Source organism: Morus notabilis, unplaced genomic scaffold (assembly GCF_000414095.1).
Source record: "Morus notabilis unplaced genomic scaffold, ASM41409v2 Scaffold35, whole genome shotgun sequence".
In the NCBI taxonomy this organism is placed as follows: Eukaryota; Viridiplantae; Streptophyta; class Magnoliopsida; order Rosales; family Moraceae; genus Morus; species Morus notabilis.
The window spans coordinates 970328-981938 of record NW_010361505.1 but is presented as its reverse complement, the minus strand read 5'-3'; the positions used below and the strand labels follow the sequence as shown (position 1 = coordinate 981938).

At 40.3% G+C, this 11611-nt stretch overlaps 1 protein-coding gene across 1 annotated transcript; it reads right to left on the bottom strand.

Annotated features, from left to right (window-relative positions):
* Nucleotides 1-4873: 4873 nt before the first annotated feature.
* On the bottom strand, nt 4874-10520 carry LOC112091910. Its single transcript, XM_024166647.1, has 3 exons — nt 10319-10520; nt 10023-10156; nt 4874-5620 (listed from the first exon to the last, which is right to left on the bottom strand). The coding sequence occupies exons 1-3, from the start codon at nt 10518-10520 to the stop codon at nt 4874-4876; spliced, it is 1083 nt and encodes a 360-aa protein (XP_024022415.1).
* Between the last annotated feature and the right edge of the window lie 1091 nt (nt 10521-11611).

Genomic DNA, 11611 nt, shown 5'->3' with positions numbered 1-11611 from the left:
GTGTAAGAACTAAGACTCTGCAAAGAAAAACAAACATGATTAGTTGCTCCCGAATCAATTATCCAGGCTGAGGTATCACCCTCTACTAAACATGTTTCAAGGACTAGTAAATCTGATTTACCTTGTTCTTTTTTCTTTTTCAGCTCCTCGAGATACTTGTGACAGTTTCTCTTCCAGTTCCCTTCACCATTGTAGTGGAAACACTTTCCTTTGGGTTTCTGGATGGGGCCTTTTGCCTTCTTGGGTCTCTTGTTCTTTCCTTTCTTCCCTTTCCCTTGGTTCTGGTTCTTTCTTTTAATTTTATCAGAACTTCTTGCAACTACAACATTTGCTTCTCCTCCCCTTCACTTGTTGGTGGATTCGAAGTTTTGTAGGTCATTCATGAGTTCAGTGAGATTGGACATTTTCTTGTTTATAACAAAGTTGTTCACGAACTCATGAAAATCAGGGGATAGGCTTTCCAAGATGATGCCAACTTGGGTGGCTTCATCGATCCTGGCACCATTGAGCTCCGCATCATGGAGGTGATCAATCATGTTCAAAACATATGCCTTGACTGAAGAACCTTTCTTCATCTTGTCATTCATGAAAGCCCTTACAGCATCCAAATGAGCCTTCTTAGAGGGAGCGCCGAACATGGCTTCTAGAGACTCAATTATCTCATAAGCAGTCTCCATTTCCTCATGCTTCTTGCGAAGCACATCGCTCATACTGGCCAACATAAAGCACTTTGCTTTGTTGTTAGCCTTGATCCAGCGATCATAAGGCTCCCTTGCGGTTTTGGATGCATTAGCCGCGGGTTCTTAAGGACATTCCTCTACTAGGACAAATACCAAACATGTGACTAGCGTTGCACTATTCTGGCTTTCGCTTCCTCGAAGCCCTTCAATCCGAGTCCTCAGCTTGCACTGACACAAGACAATACTTTAGGATCCAATTCTCATTCCTAAAGGAATTCAATCTCAATTATACCCTTTGATTTCCTATTAGTGTGCCATAATTCAATTACCGGTTTCATAAACCATTTCATATTTTCAATCATCATTCCAAGGGTTTTAAATCTCAAAATATGGATTAAAAATGCTAATCCATTTACTCTAGATCCACAAATCAAGCTAATTTGGGTTTTGCTAAAGAAATCAGGGTCAAAACAGGGTTTTTCAACAAAACAGGGTCAAACCTCGTGTATACCGGTCGACTAGTGACAGAACAATGCAACACCACCGCTTGACCAGGGGTGTGCAATTTGGTCAACTGCACAAGTCGACCTAATGTAGTGCAATCCGGTCGAGTGCATAGGTAGACTGGTGGGAGCCTGACAGCTCAACCGAAAGGGTTGATCCAAAGAAAATTTTGTCAAATCCTACAATTTCAAGTCCAAATTCAAAATATTTCAAGGGGAAAAACCAAATACCGGTTCTAGGTACTAAATTAAGTCTAAAGAACCCAAGATTCCTAATTTGTACTTTGGTTTTACATAAAATCGTTCAAAATCCATTTCGAACTAAAAATAAGTTTTCTAATCCGAAAATCTTGAGATTCAAGAGAGGTTTTCAAAAATCTTACCTCAAATACTTCTCTTGACATTGAAAACTTCTTTAAATTCCTCTTTGGTTCGAGATTTGGTTAGTTTGAATCAAAACAGGAGAGAGAGAAAGAGAGAGTGAGAACGAGAGTGAGAGTAAGAGAGAGAGAGAGAGAAAGGGCTGCACGGGAAAAGAAAGAAAAATGGAAGAAAAAGAAAAAGGAAAAGAAAAGGGAAATGGACAAGTGTCAAAATATTTAAAGACAGTCCAGGAAATGTGTCTACGTATACTTCTGGAGTAAAAATGTAAATACTGAGAATATTTAAATACCTTGAAATTCTTTAAATTTAGCCGTCAAAAACATTTAATAAACATAATTGTTGAATTAAACTAGATTAGGCACACTAATAAATCTTAATTACCTTAATTAATCTCGTTTAATTCTTCAGGGTGTTACAACTCCACCCCCCCTAAAGAATTTCATCCTCGAAATTAGGACTTACCTCAAAGTGAAAACAGATGTGGGTAGTGCTCCTGCATCATTGTTTTAAGCTCCCATGTTGCTTCCTCAACTCCATGGAGCTGCCATAACACTTTCACTAATGGGATCTCACAATGATGCATACTCTTCATCTTCTGATCAAGGATCTGGACTGGTGCCTCCTCATAGGTCGCGTCATACTGTATCGGGACATCATACCATTGCACCATGGCTTCCGGATCAGGTTGACATTTACGAAACATGGAGACATGGAAAATGTTATGTACAGGAGATAACTCAGGCGATAAAGCTAGGCGATACGCCACGACACCAACTCGTTGCACGATCAGGAATGGTCTAACATACCTTGGCACAAGTTTTCCTTTTATACCAAAACAAACAACGTGTTTACATGGAGAAACCTTCAACAAAATGAAGTCGCCTTCTTGGAATTCTGAAGGTCTACGCCTTCGGTCAGCATAGCTCTTTTGACGACTATGAGCCATTAACAATCATTCTCGAATCATAGCTATCTTCTCATTATTCTCTTGAATAACTTCTAGTCCAGTAGTAAGTCAATCTTCTGGTTCCAGCCAACAAACAGGCGATCTGCAAGGTTGACCATAAAGAGCTTCGAACGGTGCCATACCGATGCTGGCTTGATAGTTGTTGTTGTAAGCAAACTCAGCAATGAGAAGGTATTTCTTCCAGTTTTCACCAAAATCCATAATACAAGCACGAAGCATATCCTTCAGAATCTGAATAACTCTTTCAAATTGCCCATCAGTCTGAGGATGAAATGTTGTGCTAAAATTCAATTCTATTCCTTTGGCTTCCTGGAAACTTTTTCAATACCTTGCATTAAAGTGTGCATCACGATCGGACGTAATGGATAATGGTACTCCGTGAAGCTTGACGATATGCTCCAAGTACAACTCTACCAGAATCTTCTGGGAATTTATCGTATGGAATGGTATGAAGTATGCGGATTTCATCAACCTGTCCACCACCACCCATATGGCATTGTGCTTTTGCTCAGTTCTCGGAAGTCCCATCAGAAAATCCATCATGATATGTTCCCATTTTCATCCTGGCATAGGTAAAGGTTACAATTCTCCAGCAGGCTTCTGATGCTCAGCTTTAATCTGGAGACAAGTCACACATTTTGAAACATGTTCACGAATGTCTTTCTCCATACCTCTCCACCAATATTGCCTCTTTAGGTCCTAGTACATCTTGTTGCTTCCTGGATGAATAGCATACCACGATTTATGGCCCTAATGCATAATCGCCTTCTTGATCTCATCCACCTTAGGAACGGTTAGGCAGTTACGGAAATAAAGTGATCCATCCGCTCGAATTCTCCAGTCCTCAAGTTACTCTCCATTCTGGATTTGAATCCAAATTCCTTGGAGATGAGGATCCTGTCACTAATTCTGCTTAACTTGTTGCACAAGAACCGGTGTGGAGATTAGATTATACACCATTGTCTGGTTCTAATCCTCATAGTACTAAAGTTCATAGTCGCTCACTACTTCAGTCCTTTTCCAGTCTTCCAAAGCTAATGACACTAAAGTTCCTATAGTCTTCCTGCTAAGGGCATTAGCTACCACATTAGCTTTTTCAAGATGATATTACAGAGTGAAGTCATAATCTTCCATGTATTCCATCCATCTCCTATGCCTGAGGTTCAGATCTTTCTGAGTAAACAAGTACTTCAAACTCTTGTGGTCAGAGAAGACCTAAAACTTTGCTCCATAAAGATAACATATCCATATCTTTAGAGCAAATATCACCGCTACTAGCTCTAAATCATAAGTGGGGTAGTTCCATTCATGCGGCTTCAGTTGGCGAGATGCATAGGCTACGATGCGTCCACCTTGCATCAAGACAAAACCAAGTCCACTCATTGAGGCATCAGAATATACCTCATATGGCTCCTCACTATCAGGTATAACAAGACTGGTGCACTAGTTAGTCTAGTTTTCAATTCCTGAAAAGCATCTTCACATTCAGCGTCCTATTCGAATCTGACTTCTTTCTTGGTCAACCGAGTCATCGGTGCAGCAATGCTCGAGAAGTCTTTTATGAAACGTCGATAATATCCGGCAAGTCTGAGGAAACTTCGAATCTCTGCTACATTCTTCAGCCTTTCCCACTGTAACACAGTCTCAATCTTGGAAGAATCTACAGAAATTCCTTGTCCTGATATCACATGTGCAAGGAACTTCGCTTCTGTTAGCCAGAAGTCACACTTCTCTTTCTTCGTATACAACTGGTGTTCACGAAGAGTTTGAAGAATAATTCTCAAATGTTGCTCATGTTCTTCCCAAGTCTTCGAATAAACCAGAATATCATTGATGAAGACAATCATCAACTGGTCTAAGTACGGTCAGAAGACATGGTTCATTAAATCCATGAATGTAGCTGGGGCATTCGTCGGCCCAAAAGGCATCTCCAGAAACTCAAAATCCCCATACCGAGTTCTAAAAGTAGTTTTCAGGATATCTTCCTCCTTAATCTTAAGCTGATGATATCCTGACCTCAAGTCAATCTTAGAGTAGTATTGTGATCCACCCAACTGATTGAATAACTCATCGATCCTTAGTAGTGGGTATTTATTTTTCAGAGTTACCCTATTCAATTGACGCTAGTCAATGCATAACCGAAGAGATCCGTCATGCTTCTTCACAAACAAAACATGTGCACCCCATGAGGAAGTGTTATTCCTAATATATCCTTTTTTTGCTAACTCACCAAGCTACTTCTTTAACTCTTTCAGTTCAGCAGTGCTATTCCTTATATACCCTTTATCCGCTAGCTCCTCGAGCTGCTTTCTTAATTCTCTCATCTCAGCAGGTGCCATTCAGTAAGGAGGAATAGAAATTGGAGTCGTTCCTGGTATCAAGTCAATACCGAATTCAATCTCCTGATCTGGCGGTAAACCTAGTAACTCATCAGAAAATACATATGCGAATTCGTCCACCACAGGAATTCCCACATTGTCTCCCATTACCTCGGGTTCACCTTCTAGAGCAAGAAGGAAAGAAAAACAAGCTAGGTTCCTACGTCCTCCAACGCTGTATCTCAATAGTCGTTCTTCTAGGACTGGATTCATGTCTGTTTGATAAGTAATTACCGTTCCAGAATGAGTCATCAAAGTTACTCTTCTACGGTAGCAATCAACAATCGCACCGTATCTTGCTAACCAATCCATCTTGAGTACCACGTCAAACAAACTCATTGGAAGGATTATCAGATCGGCTCTCAATCGCTTACCTCCAATCATAATTTCACACGATCTACATATACTAGCTACCTCCATACATCCCAGTGGGGAGTTCAACATCATCGGGGTTTCCAAGTTCTCAGATTTCAATTTCAATGTTTCAACAAAAGAACTTGATATAAACGAATAGGTAGCACCAGTATCGAACAATACATGTGCTAATGAGTGAGAGATCATGATCATACCCTCAACCACGGTGTTGGTGGCCTGACCTCCAGAACTGCCTCGTATTAGGGTATACGTTTGTCCCTGCGCTTTCCCTTTCTCTTTATCACCAATATTAGGCCTCTGTGTTCCTAGCCTATATTGTTGTGGTGGAGGTATCTGCACTGGTCCCGACGCTCGAGGTCAAAACTGTGGATATTGAGGCGGACGGTAGGTTGGCACATGAGGGTATGGAATTGGCATTGGTAGTTGTGGCTGATAAGGTGTCACGCCCCCCAAACGGGGTGGGTGACGTGGAGCTCGATTAGGGGTTAATAAAGCAGAATCCCAGACGAGCCCCACTCGACTAAATTAAAGTATAAATACATTACTACAGAATTCTGGAGCCTCTGACACACATGGCTCCACCCCACAGGACATGCAATATCGTACATACATGCTCATGTAAGTAATCATTACAACAGACATCAACCACGGTCTAGTAAATCCAAATATTACATAACTTTACAGAATTTCTCAAATTCCTTACATTTGTCCAAGTGGATGTCCACGATCCTCACTTCATTCCAACAGCAGCACAACTCAGCTACTCCGTAGCAATTATCCAGCTACTGTGCACCACTCGTAGAGTCTCCTGGAAGGGGTTTAATACATTTGAAACATAAAACTTGAGCGAAAGGCCCAGTAGGATATAATTTGAAATGACTTAAAATAAATGAATAAATAAATGAGCGAGTAAATGAATGAATGAATAAGTAAATAAAATTAGACATTCAGTCCCGATGGAATAGCCGGAACCTCACATCCTTTTTCTAAAAGGAAATATAACTGAAAATAACTGTATTACAGGCTTCAACAAGTAATTAGTACAAATTACTTACCTAACCAAGTGCCTCGCCTACCCGGACCGAGTTTCAGGTTCTACCCCCGAGGATGCACTATCCGCATCCTATCTAGGCTTACAGCAATAGACTCTCTTACCGGTTCACAAGATCTCTTTATTAAGAAATCATTCATTAACATTTTGAAATCGTCAATATGACCCCACGAACTACTCAAGCCGCGAGCCCATGACTGGATAAGCCATGAGGTTCCATGACTAAACAAGCCATGGTTTTCAAAGCGTTTTTCTTTCACAAACCAATCCCTTTCTTTAAAACATTTTCAATGCCAAAATCCTTTTTGAAAACAGGCTCACAAAGAAAAAGGATAGAAATCCTACCTCGCATTATCAAACCTGGGACTAGCATTGCCTTTTCCGGCTTCCACTTCCTTAAGCCCCTTTAGTCTGAATCCTCAGTGATCACTGATGCAAGACAACACTTTAGGATTAATTCTCATTCCTGAAGCAATCCAAATCTCATTTATGTACCAAGATTTTCAATTAGTGTGCCCTAATCCATTTTCATGTTTCAAATTATCATTCCAAGGGTTTTCAAAACAGCAATTTCAGGCCAAACAGGGTCAAACCCGTGTGCACCGGTCGATCGGTGACAGGCAGTGCTGTCCCCCCCCCCCCCCCCCCCCCCAAACGGGGTGACGTAGGGATTAATAAAGCAGATTCCCAGACGAGCCCCACACGACTGTATTAAAATATAAATTAAACTACAGAATCCTGAGCCTCTGACAACACACAGGGCTCCACCCCACAGGACATATAGTATCATACATACATGAACATGTAAATAATCATTACAGCATACATCAACCACAGTCTAGTTAATCCAAATATTACATAAGTTTACAGAATTGCTCAATCCCTTACATTTTCTCCCAGAGGATGGCCAAAATCCTCACTTGATTCCAACAGCAGCACAACTCAGCTGCTCCGTAGTAAATATCCAGCTACTGTGCACCGCTCCTAGAGTCTCCTAGGAGGGGTTTAATACATTTAAAACATAAAACGTGAGCGAAAGGCCCAGTAGGATGTTATTTACAAAGACGTAAAGTAAATAAATAGATAAAATGTAAGTAAATAAATAAATGGGTACGTAAATAAATAGACATTCAGTTTCAACAGGCAGCCAGAACCTCACATCCTTTTTCTCAAAGGAAATAAATGTAAAATCTCCACATTACAGGCTTCAGCAAGTAATTAGTACAAATTACTTACCTAACCAAGTGTCTCGCCTACCTAGACCGAGTTTCAGGTTCTGCCCCCGAGGATGCACTCTCTGTATCCTATCTAGGCTTACAGCAATAGACTCTATTACCAGTTCACAAGATCTCTTTGCTTAAGAAATCATTCATTAACTTTTCTAAAATCATTTTTATGACCCCGCGAACTACTCAAGCCGCGGGCCCCATGACTGGGCAAGCCATGAGATTCCATGACTAAACAAGCCATGGTTTTCAAAACATTTTACTTTCACAAGCCAACCCTTTCTTTAAAACATTTTCAAGGCCAAAATCCTTTTGAAAATAGGCTCACAAGGAAAAGGGATAGAAATCCTACCTTGCACTATCAAACCTGGGACTAGCGTTGCCTTCTCTGGCTTCCACCTTCCTCAAGCCCTTTCAGTCTGAATCCTCAGCGATCACTGATGCAAAACAACACTTTAGGATTAATTCTCATTCCTAAAGCAATTCAAATCTCAATTTCCAACCAAGATTTCCTATTAGTGTGCCCTAATCCATTTTCATGGTTCAAATTATCATCCCAAGGGTTTTCAATCTCAAATCAAGGATTAAAGATGCTAATCCATTTGTCCCAAGTCCCCAAATGAAGCTAATTTTGGTTCTCCGTAAACACAGGGATCAAAACAGCAATTTCAGGCCAAACAAGGTCAAACCCCGTGTCAACCGGTTGACCGGTGACAGAGTAGTGCATTACCACCGGTCGACCGGTGGTGTGCACTCCGGTGGACCGGACAGGTCGACTGGTCAGGCCAATGCAATCCGGTCGACCGCATAGGTCGACCGGTTTCCATGTGATCCGGTCGACCGGTGGAATCAGTTCTGCGAGAGAAGCTCGCGGAAACCAGTCTAAAAACTGCAAATCTCAGTCCCAAATCAAGATATTTCAAAAGAAAATCACTAGATCTGGGTTCTAGGTCCTAAAACAAGTCCAAAGAACCCAAGATCTCCAATTTCTACTCTAGTTTTACTAAAAAACCATCAAAATCCGGTTTGAACCAAAAATAAGTTTTGAAATTCAAAAACTTGAGATTCAAGAGAGGTTCTTTCAGTAATCTTACCTGGAATCCTTCTCTTGACGTTGAAAACTTTTTTAAATCTTTCCTTGGTTCAGGATCCATTTGATTTGGGACAAAAAATGAGAGAGAGAGAGAGCACGGCAGAGTGGGAGAGAGTGATGCACGGGAGAGAGAGAGAGAGAGTGATGCACGGGAAGGAAAAGGAAAGAAAGAAAAGAAAAGAAAAGGAAAAAAAAAGAAAAGGAAAAAGAAAAGAAAAGGGCATGTGTACAATATTTTTAAAACAACAGTCCAGAAATGCGCCTATACACACTTCTGGGTTAAAATAAATTACTGAGAATAATTTAAATACTTTAGAACTATTTAAACTCACACGTGTCAGAAATATTTATTAATTAATACTCAATTAATAATCAAGATTAGGCACACTAATAATCTCAATTACCTTAATTAATTTCTTTTAATTCTTCAGGGTGTTACAAGTGCAACACTACCGGTCGACCGGTAGTGTACACACCGGTCGACCGGACCGGTCAACCGATCAGCCTACAATCCGGTCGACCGCATTGGTCGATCGGTTTCCATGTGATCCGGTCGACCGCACAAGTCGACCGGTGGAATCAGCTGCGCGAGAGAAGTTCGTGGAAATCAATCTAAAAACCTACAAATCTAGTCCCAAATCGAAATATTTCAAAGGGAAACCACTAGATCCGGGTTCTAGGTCCTAAAATAAGTCCAAAGAACCTAAGATCTCCAATTTCTACCCTAATTTTACTCAAAAACCATCAAAATCCGGTTTGAACTAAAAATAAGTTTTGAAATTCAAAAACTTGAGATTCAAGAGAGGTTGTTTTAGTAATCTTACCTCGAATCCTTCTCTTGATGTTGAAAACTTTTTTAAATATTTCATTGGTTCAACATCCGTTTGATTTGGGACAAAAATAAGAGAGAGAGAGAGAGAGCACGGGAGAGTGGGAGAGAGTGAGAGAGAGAGTGAGAGGTGCACGGGAAAGGAAAGGACAAGGAAAAAGGAAAGGAAAAAGGAAAAAGAAAAGAAAAGGAAAAGGAAAAGAAAATGACATGTGTACAATATTTTGAAACAACAGTCCAGAAATGCGCCCATACACACTTCTGGGTTAAAATAAATTACTAAGAATAATTTAAATACCTTGGAACTATTTAAACTCACACGTTAGAAACATTTATTAATCAAAACTCAATTAATTAAATCAAATTAGGCACACTAATAATCCCAATTACCTTAATTAATATCAATTAATTCTTCAGGGTGTTACATAAGGTGGCACAAAGTGCGGTGGCCTCTCTTGACTATAGGAAGCATCACTTTGAGATTGTAGAGTCGACGGCTGATTCTAATTAGGACAATTCCTCCTAATGTGGCCAACTTGCCCACAATGATGGCACTTGGGTCTATAAGGACCACTCCTGTCACTTCCAGAGGAACTGCTACCACCACTAATCATTTCTCTGCTAATATGTCCCTGATTGTGGTTTCTTCTACCACTCCACTGTGGCCCACCTGAAATATAAGGTCCACCAAAAATAGAAAATTGATTAGCTACTTCCTTGCTTTGATAATAAACCATATTATCTTGCTCCACGCTTGTAGCAGTAGCCACCAGGTCTCAGAAATTTTAGATCCTTAGAGCCACCAAAGGCCTCCTGATAGAATTCTTAAGACCCTTCTCAAATTTAAGGCACCTTAGGTGCTTGGACTCCACTAGAGATGGTGCAAACCAGGATAGATTGTTGAATTTAGCCTCATACTCCCTCACAGACATGTCACCCTGTAGCAAAGACATAAACTCCATTGCATTTTCATCCCGATAGCTCCGAGGGAAGTATTGTTCATTGAAAATGGTTTCAAACTGTTCCCAAGTCATTCCCATAACATCAAGCCTTCTCCTCACCTGCTTGCACTAAGTACTTGTTTGGCCTTCCATCTTATACACCGTGAATTCTACCTAATATTCTTCCGGCACTCCCATAGTGTTCAGGTGTTTAACTATGGAGTCAAACCAGTATTCCGCCTCCCTGGGTCCTCCCTCACTATTGAATGTGGGAATAGGTCCACGTCTAAACTCGCAGAAATAACTCTGCTTCCTATCCTCGGCCGATCGCTCATTCTGAGCTCGAGTGACCATGCCTTGGAAAGCAGCATACATGGCATCCATGAACTCTTAATTCTATGGTGCTGATCGATTAACAGATCTATGATGCGGTGACATCTGCTTTAACTAAAAGGAAACTAGACTATTTAGTGGATTCCTGATGTCATACATGTATGTACAATCCTGTGGTTTCTAAACCTAAGACTCTGATACCACTCTGTCATGCCCCGAAGCCGGGGTTGGAGACGTGGAGGCTCGTTTAGGAGTTAAACAGGATTAAGCATTCAAAATTATAATAATCAGGATCAATAGTAAAATAATTTAAGAAATTTCCAAACGAGCCCCACTATTTAGCTGAAAATAAATTACAAGAAAGTTACGGGGTCTTCCACACTTTCTGAACCGTTCAGGGCTTCACCCACAGAATATGCAGTATTGTACATACATGAACATATAAATAACATTACAAACATCAACCATAGTCTAGAATTCATAGTTCATAGTTTACAGAGTTCACAATTCTTATATTTACTCATAAGGAGGAAGAGCACAATCCTCTCTTAATCAGATGGTAGCAATCTAACTCAGCTATTCTGCACTGCTCCTAGAGTCGTCTGAGAAGAGTTTAATGTTTATAAAATAAATAAAACGTGAGCGAAAGGCCCAGTATGATATATTTTTAAATAACTTTATAAACAAATGAATAAACAATGAAATAAATATAGACATTCAGTTCCAAAACAATAGCCGGAACCTCACATCCTTTTTTTAAAAGGAATATAAACTAAAAATCTCCGTATTATAGGCATCAGCAAGTAATTTATACTATGATAAATTACTTACACAACCACATGCACAAGCCT